General features: G+C 41.3%; 2 protein-coding genes across 2 annotated transcripts in view; both read left to right on the top strand.

Annotated features, from left to right (window-relative positions):
• The window catches only part of LOC141612504 (uncharacterized), a 167,684-nt gene that overhangs the window by 24,410 nt on the left and 124,944 nt on the right, over positions 1-18,330 (top strand). The gene's annotated exons all lie outside the window — the stretch shown is intronic.
• On the top strand, positions 11,908-15,375 carry LOC141612501 (receptor-like protein kinase FERONIA). Its single transcript, XM_074431298.1, has 2 exons — positions 11,908-13,305; positions 13,788-15,375. The coding sequence occupies exons 1-2, from the start codon at positions 12,119-12,121 to the stop codon at positions 15,211-15,213; spliced, it is 2,613 nt and encodes an 870-aa protein (XP_074287399.1). The 5' UTR covers positions 11,908-12,118; the 3' UTR covers positions 15,214-15,375.

Below are 18,330 nucleotides of genomic sequence, written 5' to 3'. Positions count from 1 at the left end.
GTTGTTGTTGTCGTGTTGAGTAAAAGTACAGAAGGTTGGGAGTGTGAATTGAACATGTGCTGGGTGGTAATGTTGAACGAATATGGTGGATAAATATGTGGTATGATGGATGAACTAGTGGAAAAAGATGAATCATCGTGATATGGTAACGTGGTTCCGATTAAGCATGTTATATAATGAAAGTTATTTTATAATGTTGTTATGCTAGTAACATGTGAATAGGGGATTTGATGTCATGTATTTGTGATTTTGTTTACGAAAGGTAATAGAATAAAAACATGTGGGTAAGTCATAATTGGCAAGTTAGATAAATTATGTGCATGATGAATGTTGTTGCTTGGCTTTTGAAAATAGTAACATATGATTATGAATACTGGTTTTATGAGTTTTGGACTGGTTTTGTTTGCTTGGTTGTTGTTTAAGCTATTTGGAAGTAAAAATCAAATAGTTATGTCGTCTGATTACAGCAAAGTTGTCTTTAAACTGTTATAACTTGAGATGCGTAAATGATTTTAATGTGATTCCAATTGGAGGTGATAGCTTGTCCTTTTACGATTCTAACGATAGGTCACACGCCTAAATTGACCAAGAAATGAGTGAGTTATGACTGTTTTACGAAAACTGGACAGTGCTGAGAAATGCGTAGGTACTCGATCGAGTAGCCTTGGTACTCGATCGAGTAGGGGGGTACTCGATCGAGTACGTCAGTTACTCGATCGAGTGTCCCTGGTAATTTGTTTTACGTACTTCTGATCTTCACCTACTCGATCGAGTAAGTCCCTTACTCGATCGAGTGTCCTGTACTCGATCTAGTGACCCCTGTTTTGGGTCATATGCTTATCTTTTGAATTCGTTGCATATTATGTTTAATTCAAAGTTATTATTTTGCTTCTTTATGCATTGTTTTACATGTATGTTGGTCTTGACGCGTAAGTTACCCAATCTTGTGGTGTAGTGAGTGGCACCTGTGGTGAGTATGACTTCGGTGGGAGGACATGAGTTATACGTGGTTGTAATAGATAGTGGAAAAAGAAAAGGAAGATTGTTATGGCTTAATCGAGACATAGAGCATGTTTTCTGAGATGAAATGGGATGAGTGACATGAGTGTGTGTTGAGTAACGTAAAAGTAAGTGAATGTGGGCAATGGATGATGTGAGTCTAAGGAACGTGAGAATGAAAGGATTGAGAGTAAGGATATGGATAGTGACAACTTGAGATGTGTAAAAATTATGGAGGGAGGTAGTTAAGAGCCGTGTGGGTTAAGAATATACATAATGCAAGTTCGTTTTAAAGGGGTTGAGAAGAGTGGTATATAGTGAACTTTGTGGAGACATGTCGCGGGGTGGAGATTTGGCTTTTTAAGAGATGAAACTATTGTGGGTTTTCCTTGGGCAATTAGCGGTATGAAAGGAATTTTGATTTCTAGAGATGTAAGAAGGGAGATGCAATTGTTGAACAGTAAACGTTGATTCTATGGATGGATTAGTGGCAAGGGTGATTGATGACATAATAAGATAATATTTATGGTAAGAAAGAGTGAGATGATATCGATATGAAATAATGGGATTTGAGTTTTGGAGCAATGAAAAGATAATCGGAGCACTAAAGAGTTAGATAGAAGTAATAAGGAGCTGAGCTATTAATGGTATTTTTGAGTATAACGAGAAAACAAGGATAAAAGTAAGTTGAGAAAAGTTAACCGGAGTTATGTGACATAAAGTAAGGAATCGTCGAGATGTATGATACTATCAAGGGTAAGTAAGTTAATAGTTATACAGAAGTTTCAGGACAACATGATTAATCATGAGTTTCGAGGAATTAAGGGAGTATGAAGTTGGTGGAGTATTTGCACGATACGAGATTTTTGGTGGAGAGTTAGATGATGATACAATTAAGGATAGTATTGGGAAGAATGTTGAGGTAATTTTGTTAATGGATTGGATGTTCGTTATTTGGGATGTCAACCAAAGATAGGAAACAAATCGTGATGTTTAGAGATGAGTGTAAGAGGTTTGATGCCCGGACAGCGGTAGTGTTATGGTTTGTGACTAGTGGTTAAGGGTAATGGTATATTAGAAAGGTAACAATTCGAAAGAGGTTGATTTGGTAGGGACCTGATTGTTGTGTATGATTGTGAGAGGGTATAAGATGTGGTTAGATGAGGCGGATGCTAATAGTTGAATAGTAAAGGTATGGTTATATTTGGCAGGAAGTGATGGTTGTGCGAATGGGGGAATATGTTATGAGGGGCATATGAGTTAAACTCGGGCGACAGGTAACCTTTATCGAGTGGTAACTTACGTGGTCAGGATTGACTAGTTGGTTGTGATTACGGGTCTATGATATGTGTAAATGTTTGTGTGAGGTTCTGACCTCACAAGAAGTGGTATGGTCTGATAATTATAAAGTTGTTTTATGAATGTTCTGTAATATATATGTTGGACACGGTAATTTAATTGAATAATATCCAAAAAAAGGTACTAACTTGATTAATTTGACATGGCTAGTTATAATTTTATGTGTATTCCGTGAAATGGTAGATATGATGTTCATGAGATGCTTATCTGTGTATCCATATAATATGTTGCGTGGTGATTTAATAAAGTGGATTTGAGTAAGTTTTCTTGTCCGAAAGGTTATTTCCGAGTCAGTATTTATGGAATTGTATGTAGTTGTGATGTCTATCGATGTGGTTGTGGTGCCTCGGGTGGTGATCCGGGCACGATATTTAGTGTTGTGATGCGGGTATTTTCGCACTGCGGTGTGGCTGTTGGTGGCGGTGTTGTGATGCCGTCACCGGTTGTGGTGGAGTAGGCAGGATGATTATGATACGAGTTTTCGAAAGTACATACCAGTTATACATAAATTGTTGTTTTATTTGTTGTTGTTTCCTATGAGTTTCAGTTGGACAGATAGACTGTTGTTTTGTTTGTTGATGTTCTCTTTACCTGGTTAAGTTGGGAATGAGGGTATAGTATGATATGAAATAGAGTCGTATATGTTTTCGTTGTTGTCATGGTATAGTGAGGTTCTATTGATGGGACACAGTTGTGAGAGGTTGTTACAGTAATTTTGATCTTGTTCTAGATAAGGCTTTAGTAGACATGGTAATGACAAGTGGTCCGTAGAACATGTGTGGTAATGATCTGAAAGCTACAGGTGGTTCATAATCTTTTGTTGGGACAGTGAGTGTAGGGTGTTGGGGGAATTAGTGTCATGTTAAGTTACGTTTGAGTTTTGCGATAATGGAGGAAAGAACTTGAGGATCTAGTGTGAGTATACGTAACGAGTGTGGATCGTGAGTTATGCTTTTGGGAGATAGGTGCTTTACATAGAGAGGTATGTTGTTTTGCAGAAATAATGGAGAGTTAGTATGGTGATTTTGCTACGAGCCTTATGGTATAGGTTAGGGGTGTGCCGAATGAGTTGAGTTATGAGAAATGTTTAAGTAAGAGAGCCTTGGATATATGCATGGCGAGTGTTTAGATTATAAGTGGTTATCTTTGACATGTGATGATGATGAGAATAACGAGAAGATATAACGAAGGATATAGTATTAGTAGGTTACGAGGACGTAACATTTATCTTAAGAGGAGGAGGATGCGATAAAAGAGATTTTGATGGTTGTTCATATGGTAGTTTATTTGGAAGTAGAGTGTTGGTGTAGCATAAGATATGGATTTGTATATGTGTGACAGTTAAGCTGTCTGTCTATCTTATTGTGACATGTATATTAATTGTGTGATTAGTACTGACCCCGTTTAAATGTTTTAAAAATTGTGGTGATCCATTCGGGGGTGGTGAGCAGTTGCTTGGCAGGTATATCTTGGATACGCATGGGATCTAGCTGGGGATGGAGTCATCACATATCAGAGTCTTTAGTCTTCCGCTGTGTTTATTAGAACAGTTCATTTCAGTTGGTTTATAGTTTGAGAACAGTTGTATTTTGCTTATAGTTGGTTTTGTAATGTAATCACTTAAACTTATTTAATAAAGTATGTTTCTTCTTTGTCTTATGATTATCATGCCTCGGGCAACCGAGATGGTAATGTCTTCATACCTGAGTGGTCCTAGTAAGGCACTTGGAGTATGGGGGTGTTACAGAAGGCCTGGCAGAGGAAGCGATCAATATGTCTACAGATACGAACGCTGTCGAGCCGTAACCTCTAGCCGCCTCGGCCAACCGAAGGCCTGGCAGGGGACACAACGGTCGATACGCTAACATGTTCACAGCGGCGGTTGGGAAACGCAAATCGGACGCCTCGGCCAGACCGAGAGTGAAAGAGGAAGCGACCAACATGCCAACATGTTTAAAAAAAACGTTAAACACAGTTGAGATACGCATTCTAACTGCCTCGGCCAGGCCGAAGGCAAAAACGAAAAAAAGCGCTCAATTAATAACGTAAGAAGACAAGTGAAGGATTGTGATCAAAACCCCGGCCAAGCCGAGGACCAATAAACAAACTTTATTAAAAATGATTACAAGTAAGGAGAATACAGACGACGGCCGTCCCCATAGGGATAAGCCAAAACACAACCTACCAAAGTTTTACAAAAAACAAGGAAAAGAAGAACAAAAGGTTACAGACATATCATTTGAAGCGCCAAAAGATGGCAGGGAGGAAAGGCTTAATAATTGGCCCCGAACAGTGAAGCTATCCGAGATGCCGGGTGAACCTGGTGACGACCGCCCATCTCCCTATGCCTGTTGCTGCTTGCCATCAGCGACGTCAGCAGCATCATCTTTGGTAGGCGACCCAGAAACTGTCTTGGCAGCTTCAGCCTCAGCAGTCTCAGCAGCCTCAGCTGCCCTCAGTCTCTTAGCCTCTTCCTTGGCCGCCTTCGCAATTTCAGCACGGGCCGCCTTCTCCGCAGCCTCCTCCTCCTCCTTCTTCACCTTTGCCTCCTCAGCGGCCTTCGCCTCCGCGGCCTTCTCCTTAGCTTCAAGCTTGTCATCAAGCAACTCGTCAAATTTTTGCCACGGAAAGGAGCCATCAAGAAAGAGCTCCCCTATCACTTCCCTGGCAGCTTCTTCGGCCAGGTCCCGGTATTGGGCGCACATGTTAGGAAGAATCTCGCGTTGGAGCGTCTCAATGTCCTCCTCCCTCTGAGCGATGATAGCATCCTTATTCCGAACCACCTTCCCCTGGGCCTGAAACATGGACTTCCATTGGTCCCTCTTCTCAGCATTGAAGTCGGCGACGGCCTGAAGCTTTTTACGCTCCTCCAGCAGCTTAGCAACTTCAGCCTCTGCAGCCTCAGCCTTGGCTCTCTCATCAAGGACTGCCTTTTCAGCGTCCTCCCTAAGTTTTCGCTCAGCATGGACCGCCGCTTCAGCCTCAGCCTTGGCCCTCTCAGCATCCTTCTCCGCAGCAGCGAGTTCAAGCCTGAGCCGCTCGAGCTGTGGGGCAGCTTCAGCCATGGCCTTTTCTTGCTCCACAATAAGAGCACCGGCCACATCAGCCCACTTCGACAGCAGCCTGGCCAAACTTAGGCCCTCCGACCTAATCTGGAAGGGGGTAGGCTTCGGAAAAGAGGAGACGACGGTGGCATCTTGACCACCCGTCTGCACAGATCGCTTCTCAGCACGCCGATCAACAATGTGTCCGGCAGACGAAGGCGTTTGAACTACAAAAAATTCAATCACATCATCTATGTCAACATTCATGGACATACCAGAGAGCCTGTCATCAGGAACACCTAATGAACCGGCTAAATCTGAGCCACAGGTTAGATCTGTACCAGTCTTGGCCTTCTTGGCCGGAGGCCGCATTTCTTTGCCGGCCTCAGTAGCAGCAGCAGCAGTAGCAGCAGTTGCAGCAGACGCTGTCTCCTTTCTCTTACGAAAGAGAGGAGATTCCACTGCCAAGGTGACCACCTCCTCGGCGGTAATATCAACGATCTCCACCGTCTCCTTTTGGACTGAAGGGATGGGAGGTGGAACTGATGTAGACGCCGTCGCTGCCGAAGACTTTGTTTTCCTCGTTCGGCGCGGTACGTTACCAGCAACCTTCGCCTGGGCCGCCGTCGTATCTAAGCCCTTCAGCTGCTGTTCCATGAGATCATTGGGCGCCGGTCTGCGATCACGAGCCTGGGCCTTAGGATGCAAATCAACAACTTGATTGTCCTTATCAAGTCTCATTCTCCTAAGGATATCTTCAGACAGATCCGGGCCAAAATGGTCTGCAAAGGAAACGAAGCAAGGGTTAAGTAGAAGAAATAAATCAAAGTTCAAAAAACAGAAACATTAAAAGCAGAAATGGGCCTCACACCGACCCCACTCACCCCGTTCGAGGGCCGGTATGAGGCCGACGTGGCAGAGCAGCTCATCCTGAAGAATGATCTGCGTCGGGGCAATCCATCCCTTCGGCAACCCATTCTTCTCCGCCTCAAAAAGCCTCATGGCCCGCTTCTCATCCGCATTAAGAGGGACCTTGCTGGCGTCCATCTTAAGCTTACTCCGGGAGACCCATTTGTCATGCTCCCCCTTACTCTCGCACCGCAAATTGACTTGGTGCTGAAAGGACCGGGGCAGTGGATAGTCCTCCGGCACCTCGACGTATACCCACCGCTCCTTCCAGTCCTTGCAGGAAGAAAGCTTATCAACGGAGACGTACCCCGGCTCCGTCTGCACGCTGTACCACCCAACGCAACCAGGGGCTGACGGCCGAAGATGATGAATCCGGCGGAATAAGTTAACCGTGGGGACCACCCCCTTGAAAAGACAGAGCCACACAAAGCCGACTATAGTCCTAATGGCCAACGGGTGCAGTTGGGCCACGGCGACGTTCATGGCTTTGATTATGGCCATAACGTGTTCATTCAGAGGAAACCGGAGCCCATACTCCAGGTGTCTGATGTATACGCCGATGCAGCCCTTGGGAGGGCAACAGACCGCCTGACCTTCCCCAGGAATAACAATACTATACTCCCTACCGAAGGAGAAGTGACGTTCGAAAAAGTCAGGACCAGAACAACTGGCAAACTTGTGGGTCCAAGCACGGTCAGGGCAGACCTTGCAGGCGTCGCCGTGATCCATGACGTACGGCCTCTCACCATCAGAATGAGCCCTTTCCTCATCATCACCGTCATCATCAACATCATCATCATCCTCCCAATCCTCCAGAGCTTTTGGATCAACTTCAGGAGAAGGAGACCTAGGGCCCCCGGACCTTATCGGAATGGCGGCTAGTGCCTCCTCTTCACGAAGACGCGACGGGGAACCCCCCGACGCAGTGTTACTAGGACCGGCATCAGCAGAAGACATGTTCACAACAAAAACTTAAGCAATTAAAAGTTGAAAATTTTGTTTGTTTACCTTGAAGAAAAAGTGCTACGCCGAAGTAACGATTCTGAAGATTAGAAGAGAAAGAAACCCTTGAAAATCTAAGAGAGAAAAAATAAGCAAGAAGAAGAAAATTTTTTGAAAAAATGAATTTGGAAGGCCAAATTCAGGGGCTAACTCTCCTATTTATAGGACAAAGCCCACTCAATCCGACCAATCAGGGCAAAGCCCATGAAGCGTCAACCAATCAACGCCGAGCCACGTGTCAAGCATGCAGCCATGGAATGTCAATCGACAAACATTTACAAAACTTCTTCAACACACTCCTTGACAGAATGCCAATCGACGTATCTTTGTAGATACCTCATTTCTGCACCTCCCGCAAACCACCCGGTGATGATTGGGCCGCATGTTTGATACGCGGAACGATTTGTGACAGTTCGTAAGATTATCATCAAGTGATTGCTCAAATATTAAATGTCTACCTCTTAGTTGTCATGTACGTCCCGATACGGTCGTTTTGGCAGTAATTAGAGTACATTCGGAGTCCGGGTCAAAAACCGTCTCCATTTTCTGAAAACCGTTAAATCCCGAGTCAGAATATTCTGGAATGTTCCGGATATTACTATTCCATATTTTATAAATTTTATCTTTTGGCAAATAATATCCCGTAATATTCATAAGATAATCGAATTATTTCCGTCCTACCATAACTCAAACGCGGAAATCTTTCTTCAGCAGGAGGAAACCTCCTGGGAATAGACGCAGCAGGCGCTGCGCCTCTTCCAAGAGACGCAGTGGCTGCTGCGCCTCTTCCCAGGCCCTTCTTTGCATGTCTTACGTATCTTTTTCATATCTTTCCGAGATTCACTTCCAAAGAGTCTCCGAAACCCTAATTCCTTCACGTGATTAGTATAAATAGGAGCCTTCGCTCCTCATATTTCTCACGCGAGTGTCCGCCCTTCTCTTCTCCCTTTGCATTCTAGACTTTGTTCTTACTTATTGGCGCCTACGTGCTTGAACTTTCGACCACGTAAGCTCGGATCTTTCCGGGTACCAGCCTCTCCGTTGCATGACCGACCAATTTGACCAACTACACCAATAATCAACTTAATTAATCAATCGTTTTCCTCTTACGAGGGCACTTTCTTTGCATTCGCGTCGAGCATCACTAATCGATATCTTAGTTCTTCTCGTTCCGTCAACATGTAAGTCTGAGGGTGTATAATCTCTCTTTTATTTATTGTATTTTACCTTTTCGTATCATCAATTGTAAGGTTTACGTCGAAAATACCGTTAAAATCGATTTCTAAAACCCTTTTGTTAAAATCTGTTTTTGCGGATTTCCAGTAAATAACCGTCGAGAAAGGACGCAGCAACTGCTGCGCCTCTTCGAAGGAGCGCAGTTCCTGCTGCGCCTCTTCGAAGGAGCGCAGTTCCTGCTGCGCCTCTTCGTGAGGCTGCCGCAGTTCCTGCTTCCTTTCTTCTTCGTTTATCCTCTGTAATTCGTTTTCGAATCCTTCTTTTGCTTATTCGTTTGTCTATTCTTCATCATGATAACATATAAATCACATGTATATTTAATCATCATCATTAGCATGTTCAATTCATCATAAATCCGACTTAAATCCTAAATAATCCAATATTTACGGGTTTTCGTCATTAAATTCAAACCCGGATTTTAGAGATTCAATTTGTTAATATTGGGTTTCTGGAATTCGTCTTTGATATAGTTTTCATCTGTCTTTTGTCGTATCTATCGCATATTCGTCGCATATTCGTTGTATATCCGTCGTATTTAGTCTAATTGACTTATTTCAATAGAGGACTCATTGATATTTTCATCGTAATTTCATGTAAATAATCCGTTTCCGATTCATCCTATCTATGTTTATCGCTTTTATGACCATCATTCACATGTAATTAACCTATTAATCACTTCCATCCGAGTAAATATTTCAATCCATCATTAAATTCATCAATTCAAATTAACGATTTGCGATTCTGGCTTCACGGCCCGAACTCACCCTTGGAGCAGACGCGCGTCTGCTGCGCTATTCCAAGGGACGCAGCTTTTGCTTTGCGCATTCTCTGGCCGAGTTAAATCCCCGAACTCCGTTTCTGCCTTGACCTAGTTTGTTTAGTTTACGTATTAACTAACTATTATCCATATTATCACTTTCTGTTTCGTTCGTTATTTTCTTTCTTTCTTTCTTTTGTTTCCTTTTCTCAAATTATCCGTTTTAAAGGTATTTTCGACATAAATCGCCTATTCCAATGTAATTATTGTAATTTTCTTTATTGTAATTTATAATTATTGTATTTCTTTTATTACTTGTATGTTTTCACATGTAATCAATATTAAATCCTACTTCGACCCAATTGTTTGCTAAATTAATTGTCAACCGACTTAGTATTAATTCTTCACATGCTAGGATTAAAACTTGGATGTTGCATTGCATGCATATAGCCGACGATATATCAAGTATAAATAACTTCCCTAATCATTAGTAGAGGCCGCTATCGAGGCGGGCGGGATTAGGTGTTCGATCAAAAGAGCTTCCTAATACGTACCCTCACCCCTTACTCCAGATCTCCGTGAGCACCCGTGTTCATTGGCATCCACGAGAGTCATTCTAGACATAGAATGCTAAGGGTAACGATTGCTTAGTGTTCATGTCACTACTTTGTGTCTTGACATGACACGAGGTATTCGAACGGTTCCAATTTCCCATAAAAATTGGTGGCGACTCCATACAAAATGCAAACGCTTGTTTTCGACCTTCGCCAAGCGCCCCCGTGGGCGGCCCGCTGTCCACAATCTTCTTCAACACGCCCGTTGGTATCTACTCGCCAAACGGCCCGCTGATTCAACCAAGCTTGGCAGCACCGGCTGGGGGCAATCAAAAGCACACGGCACTCAAAACCTCGGTCTCGGCCAGCGCCACTTTCTTTTCCACATCTGATGTCCATTACACATCCATGTGGAGGGGGGATATGATACGGTACGGCCTAAGCAGAACCAAGCCGAGGTAGAAGAAGCCGGGGCAGAAAATTTTTAAACTTGCGCAGAATACGCTCAACACTCATCGAAGGTCCATACCACGTCATAGACTACGCTGGGGGGCAAATTGATGGGGCATATTCTGCACCCGCTGACCGAGTCAACATATTGAGCAAGGTCAAAGATATCCACAACAAGTCAACGACTTAGACAGCCTAACCGACGCAGCCTGTCGGCCTGTCTCTTGGGTCTCGGCTGGGACAACTAGCCGGCCGGGGCACACATCCGCGTACTCATATCCAAGACCCCTCGGCAGCGAGTCAACAGGGCCCGCCGGCCTGCCATGGGTCCCTCGGCCGAGGGTAGATCAGTCTTTCCACCTGCTAGCCACTTGGCCACTACGTGACAAAAGGTGAAAGTCTATAAATACTCCTCAACCCTCATTGAGGAGAGGATCCACAATCTAACCTAAAACTCACTATTCATCTGGTAATATCTTCCTTATCTCTCTACAACATATACTTCGCCAAGTAACATACAACTTATCTCTTTAAGTTCACTGACTTGAGCGTCGGAGTGAGTACGCTCGGTGCAAAGCCGAGCCCTCAGTTTGTTCATCGTTTCAGGAGAGACCGAGAGGAAGAGTCAAAGCAAGGAAGGACATCCATTCACCAAGCTTGCGTGGTAAACAACACTGCTCTGGAATTACACCCGGAACAACTTTATTTAAAATTAAGTTGACATGCAGTTATATAAAACTTAAATAAATAAGATAAAACACAACTCAAACTTATCCGAGTGATTGATTGCCACCTCTAATGAATGATGAATTGGTGGAACAATGCTTGAACTTTAATATCGATTAACCGTCCATATAATTCAAAATGAAATGCAACATTTTCATTGCCTAGCCAAAACTAACATATGTGTGAAAAAATCTCTCTAAAACCCTAATCTTCATCAGTTATGCGCGGGACTTTCATTGATTATCAATCGATGGTAAGCCTCAAAATTATTTTCTATTTCAATTAATAGTATGCAGATCTATCTTATAACGTTCAAGGATAAACGCTTATAAAGTACGGCTATTGGCTACGCAATTATTTTAGCTGTTTTTTTTAGCGTTTGTCTTAAATGTCCACATTAAGACTCTCTTTAAATAAAGATTTAGAAGAATATATTATTATTTTTTTTTTTTTGGTGAATCAAAGCAAGGTACAGAGACCTCAAACAGAGCAAGAAACTAACAAACGAAAACAAAAAACAAACAATCTAGAAGAATATATTATGGGATAGGATAAGTATCGCTCTACTCAATTATATCAAGTACTTGGTATCTTTACCATTGAAGATGATCTGGATTTTTTTTTTCTGTTGAACCTTGGGCTTGGTAATAGTTGTAATTTCATTGATATTGATTATAATTGTGCTAGACTAATTTTTTTGTGGATGCTACTTGGAGGGAGGATAATAGTAATGGATTTGGGTGGTTCATAAAGTTTGCGGATTCTAGTTCGTATTCATGTTTGAAGAATTGACTGAATGAGTATAATATTTTTTTGATGTAAATGCTTCCGAATTTATGTTGGCATTTGAGTAATATATTAACGTGTCCCCTAACTAAAATAATTGATTTGTTAAGTCTTCTAATGAGCCAAACACAAGTCTTTTAGTAGTTGGGTGGCACATTAACATCTTGACTTTTCAAGTCTACTTATCCTCAAACTAACTGTGTCCATTTGTTTATGCATCAAGTTGTTAATTAACAAAATAAAATATCAGAATTTATATTAATTGGTGTTTTGATTTAACAAATTTAAGAGTAATAATGCATAATTGCTTCAAGTTGTTAATTCTGGTAATTGTTTTGAGTTGCATCACAAGTGATGCCTTAAACAACACTCGGCTCCTCATCAATTGTGGGCTTCCGGTGTCCACCCAATCTCAGTCCCACTCCGATGGTCGTGTATGGCAGAGCGATGACGACCCTGTTTTCGCTTCGTCTAACCTCGACATCGTCTCAACTAACGTCTCAGAGGATGCTGCTGATGACGTGCCATTCAAAGTAGGACGGGTATTCTGGTCTGATATAACCTACACCCTCACTCTCACCCCAGGCCCCAAATTCATACGCCTCTACTTCTTCCCTAATGTTTCCTACAACAACACTCTTCCTCATCAATTTTCGACATCTCTCTTTGCTAATAGCTTCGCTCTTTTACACAACTTTAACCCTTTCCTCAACTCACAAGGGAAACCATTTATTATAGTTGAATTCCAATTTATTATACAAAATGGTGAAAATAATCTCAACTTAATCTTCTCTCCAGGTATAATCAATAACGGTTCTCCTGATACAAGATTATCGTCCTACGGGTACGTGAATGGTATAGAAATTGAGTCCGTTCCAGATGGTTTGTACTTAAACGACTCCAACCTGATTTATACTGATGCCAATGATCCAGAAATGGGATACACATTGGATAAGGATTTGACCGCATTGCAGACGGCTTATCGGCTAAACGTGGGAGGGGATATTGTGGATGAGAGGGACGACAACCCAGGGGGGATGAAGCGTAAATGGGACGCAGACGAAGACTACGTAGTGGGGGAAAGAGGCATAAAGTTGGAACCAGATCCAAAGTGGGTGAGCTCAAAGAATAACAGCGGCACAAACGCGGCGCCTAAGATAGTATACGGGACTACTAGGAGCATGGGAGACGACTCTTATTTAAATTGGAAGCGGAACCTTACGTGGATGTTCCAAGTGGACCCGGGGTTTTATTATCTGGTGAGGCTTCATTTCTGTGAGTTGAGTGCGACAAAAGTTGGAGAGAGGGTGACGAATCTGTATATTGATGGCATCCTGGTGGAGCAGTATTTTGATATTTTGTTGGACGCTGGAGGGTTTGGTATTCCAATGTACAAGGATTATGTTATAAATGTCCCTGGTCATAATCCTACTACTGCTTCAAAGGTTGCTCTTTTCTTAGCCCTCTATCCTTTATCTGGCGTGTAAGTATATATCATACTTCTACCTTCTTCTTTATCTATCCTTAAAATCAATTTGGAAAAAATGTGAAAGTCAATGCACTTCGTATATTTGGTCTTATACGGAGTAGTACTTATTATACCATTACTCGAATTATATATAGTCAATGCACTTCTTTATCTTTCCTTGGCCCTCTATCCTTTACCTCTTTTCCCGTAAGTATATTTAAACCACTAGTCAATTCAAGAGCAAAACACAGTCCATACAAATGTGCATGGCCTTATGATTAATGGACTACGCGCACTAGTCTAAAAAACCCCTATAGCGTTGGTTCTAAATGATTATTTGCATCGGTTATGAGGTGATGCATTTGGAGGGGCCGTATTTGCTCTTGCGTTGGTTTCACAACCGTTGCAACAAGTTAACTCTATATTTATATTCATATTCATATTTCTTAAAGATGATTAATTGATTGATATTTATATTGATTTGTTTAGTATTGTAGATTTGTAGATATATCGCTGAGTGGGTTGGAGATCTTGAAGTTGAGCGATACGGCTAGAAATCTTGCAGTTCCTAATCCACCTTACAACGGTACCGACGACACAACTTCACTTAATACAACTCGAAGAGCTAAAAGTTCAATCCGTAAGACTATCATTATTATTGGAAGTGGCATTGGTGGTTTACTACTACTTTCTGTTTTCCTATTTGCTTTGTTTCGACGCAGACTACAGTATAAGAAGTTGTTTACGTCGGCCAACATGTCTAGACCGTCCTTACAAACCGATCTTTGTCGACGTTTCTCATTGACCCAGATAAGGGTTGCCACTCGTGACTTCGATCAGAATTTAATAATAGGCAAAGGTGGGTTCGGAAAGGTGTACAAAGGTTGCATTGATGGTGGAGCCACTAATGTGGCTGTCAAACGACTAAATTCAACGTCCAAACAGGGGGAGCAAGAGTTCCTAACTGAAATTGAGATGCTTTCAAGACTACGTCACAGACATTTGGTGTCCTTGATCGGGTATTGTGACGAAAAGGGAGAGATGATATTGATTTACGAGTACATGCCCCATGGCACCCTTCGCGACCACTTAAATTACAGGGACGCTAAAGAAACATGCAAAAATGAAGTATTACCATGGAAGCAACGTTTGAAAATTTGCCTAGGATCGGCTCGTGGGCTAGAATATCTCCATGGGGCCAACAAACAGTTGATCATTCATCGTGATGTCAAGTCCACTAATATTTTGCTCGATGACAAGTGGACGGCTAAGGTGTCAGACTTTGGGCTCTCGAAAGTGGGTCCTGCAAGTGACACAAGTGACATAGGAGTGGGCCATGTTAGTACTATTGTTAAAGGCAGCTTTGGGTATTTGGATCCCGAGTATTATCAACGTGGACAATTAACTGAGAAGTCGGATGTTTATTCATTTGGAGTCATGTTATTTGAAGTCTTATGTGCCCGACCAGCTGTTGAACTTAACCTTCCTAATGTTCGAGCTTGCTACACAAAAGGGATCCTCTACACTATAGTCGATCCTACTCTAACGGGTCAAATCACACACGAGTGTCTAAGTAAATTTGGGGAGATTGCAGAGTTGTGTATAAGGGCTAATCGAGATGAACGTCCCTCAATGAGGGACGTAGTATTGAGTTTAGAATTCATGTTAACACTTCAACAAACCGCCGAGAACACGGGTGACATTAGTCTAATGGTGGATTTTACGATTAGAAGTAATGCTACTTGTGGTGGTGAAAATGGTGCTTCGACAATTTCATTTGGGGAAAATGTTTGCGAAAGCAGAGCAGTTGGTGTTGATACTCAAGGGTCGATTGTGGCTAGTAATACTGCTGTTACAAATTCTTATATGGAGGTCAAGTCAGGTTCAGTCTTTTCTGAGATCTTTGATCTACGGGCTAGATGAAATTTTGCCGTCCGTCCTTGTAAGCCTATATTTTTTATGCATATACAAAAAAAAAAATCTACTTGTTCTCATAAACTGTAATTATATGTAATGATTTTTTTCAACTTGTTTGAATGGATTATGTTGCAGAGATTTCAACGTTGCAACATGATTATTTTTTCAAATTTTGTCGTCCGTCCCTGGTTGTACTCCCTCCGTCCCGTTTATTTATTTACCTTTGATTAAACATTATGACACGAAGAATTACATTTTGGTTCAGTATAAATCTTTACAATATGATGATGCTTGTGTCAACATATATTTATATAGTAAAATCTAAATAAAATTACAATTATATTTTAGAAGATGATAAACTTTATCCTTTACATAGTATCTGTAATTTATTTATTAATATCCCTCTTTGTTAATTTCACAAACAAACTAATAAGACGAGTTTAATAGAGTATATGGTATAAAGCAAATGTAAAGAGTTCACTTAAACGGAGAAAGTAAGAAATACGGAGCACTTGTGCGGCAGAAATGAGGGCGCGTCACAAATCTCAATGTGCCACTTGCTTGCGGGACGACAATCCAACGTCGGTTTTTTGTGGAGTATTATGTTATTTGAATAATTCAAGCAATATTTGATCAACAGATGATTGCATTGTCCCAATTTAGAGGTTCTTGTGATACATCTTTTCGACTATAAAGAGATGATTTGGAATCAAGATGCCGTGTTCATGCTAGTTCAAAAGGTGAAACGCATAGAGTTGTATGCAGAAGATGTCAAACAATTTAGCAAATATGGGTTGAGTCTGTCTAGTGGCATTGTTTTTAACAAGTGCCCCGGTTTTGGAGAAGCTTGTCATCAGCGGATATGGCACATCGTCCTACCGATGATTCCTTGAGTCAATTTTGCAAAACTTTACTCAAGTTTGCTGAGGACCTTCACGTTGTCAAATCGATTTCTTAGGAGGATTTAAGCTAGACACAAAAGTTCAAGGATAAACGTTTATAAAGTACGGCTATTGGCTACGCAATTATTATACTCTGTAGCTGTTTTTTTTTTAGCCTTTGTCTTAAGGGTACACATTAAGACTCTTTAAATATATAAAGATTTAGAAGATTATATTATGGGATATGATAAGTATCGCTCTACTCAATTATATCAAGTACTTGGTATTGCAGGATGATCTGGATTTTTTTTTTCTGGTGAACCTTCGGCTTGGTTATAGGTGTAACTTCATTAGTATTGATTATAATTGTGTCCAGACTAATATTTTTATGACGGAATGAGGATAATATTTTTGTGATGTAAATGCTTCCGAATTTAAGTTGGCATTTGAGTAATATATTAACTTGTCCCCTAACTAAAAAAAATGATTTGTTAAGTCTTCTAATGAGCCAAACACATTAACATCTTGACTTTTCAAGTCTACTTATCCTCAAACTAACTCTGCCCATTTGTATATTTTTTTTTTTGGTTGACGCGAGTATCCTTACCGATAGCGGGACAATTTCCTTTGGAATAGTGACGGTTAGGAGTGTTCACCGGTCCAAAACCGGACCGGACTGGATAACCACCAACCCCAAGACTGCGGACTGGAACCTTTTAGGTCCGGTTTTTCCCGGGTTTGGACCGAACCGGTACTAATTTACTCCCTCCTATTCGCTATTTTCTTCCCCTTTGATGTGGGCACAAGATTTTAGGAGAATGATTAAAGAATGAATAAAGGAAGATGGTGGGGTTTGTGAATTGGAGAGATGAATGAATAATTAGGGATTAAATAAGGAATTGTGAGTAAGATGGGTTTTGGTGATAGAAGAGAGGGATGAATAAAATAAGAGTAAAAGTTAGGTGGGGTTTGGTGATAGGAGAGAGGGATGAATAAAATAAGAGTAAAAGTTTTCAAAATAAGAAAGGGAAGAAAACCTGAATAATCCGTTTAAGGAAATAGGGAAGAAAATAGTGAATAAGAGGGAGTATAAGGTAAATTGAGTTTTCATTTGTTTTTTTTTAATGTGGATCGTACCGGAGACCCGTCACCATATTTTTTGGGATCCGGAGACCGAACCGGTATTTATCCGGCCTGGACCAGACTGGTCGGTCTGGGCCATTTTTGTTCACATCTAGTGACGACAATTTAATAGATTGACCCCGCTCAAGTTTGAGTTTTTCATTCCCAAGAGTTAGGAATCGAAACCTTGAGCATTTTTTTAAGAGATAAGAGTTCTTACCACTCACATCAGCCAACTTTAGTATTGTGGTCATTTGTATATGCCGTTAACAATAAGACACTTGACAGTCCACACTCCACACCAACATTAATTAACAAAATAAAAAATCAGAATTTATATTAATTGGTGTTTTGATTTAACAAATTTAAGAGTAAATGAATTGCAGCATCAAGTTGTTAATTCTGATAATTGTTGTGAGTTGTATGACAAGTGATGCCTTAGACACTCCGCTCCTGATCAATTGTGGACTTCCCAAGTCCCACCCAATCTGAGTCCTTGTTTGAGGGTCTTGCATGGCAAAATTAACGAGAGTCCAAAATAATGTTACTATGTTAGCGAAGTGGAACCGTGCAACGACGTGACCCCTGTTTTTTTTTTTTTTTTGTTGACTAGGAGTATCCCCTATCGACAGTTGGGGCAATCTCCTTCGGGGTACTGAAGGCAATTTAATGGGTTGACCCCTCCCAAGTTTGACTTTTTCATTCGCAAGAGTCAGGAATCAAACCCCTGACCACTTGTTTAAGAGATGAGAGCCCTTACCACTCACACCAGCCAACTTTGGTACGTGACCCCTGTTTTAACGTTGATAATAATGTAGGTTTGGAAGTTATCAAGCTTGACTACCGCAATAGAATCTAACGTTGATATATCCATCAGTAGCATTCCAGCCCTTGTATTACACGACGCCTTGTTAAATTGTGTAACTCTATTTTACGACGCCTCTAAAATGTTTTAAGTTCTACTAATGCGCCAAAAGTAATTGTGTTTGATGCAACATCTTGACATTTCAACTTAGACTCAGAGATCCACATAATCGAGTCGGGGATGTGCATTAAAACCATTAACATCCCATGATTACACTTTATACAACTACAATCACTTGATAATCGAGATAACACA

The sequence above is a fragment of the Silene latifolia genome, chromosome 11 (assembly GCF_048544455.1).
Source record: "Silene latifolia isolate original U9 population chromosome 11, ASM4854445v1, whole genome shotgun sequence".
Classification (NCBI taxonomy): Eukaryota; Viridiplantae; Streptophyta; class Magnoliopsida; order Caryophyllales; family Caryophyllaceae; genus Silene; species Silene latifolia.
Note: the sequence above shows the minus strand (reverse complement) of the source record. Positions and strands in the feature narration are given on the sequence as shown.

Coding starts and splice junctions, on each gene's coding strand:
- LOC141612501 (XM_074431298.1), top strand. CDS start 12,119: ATGCATAATTGCTTCAAGTTGTTAATTCTGGTAATTGTTTTGAGTTGC. Junction 13,306..13,787: donor CTCTATCCTTTATCTGGCGT/GTAAGTATATAT, acceptor TTAGTATTGTAG/ATTTGTAGATATATCGCTGA.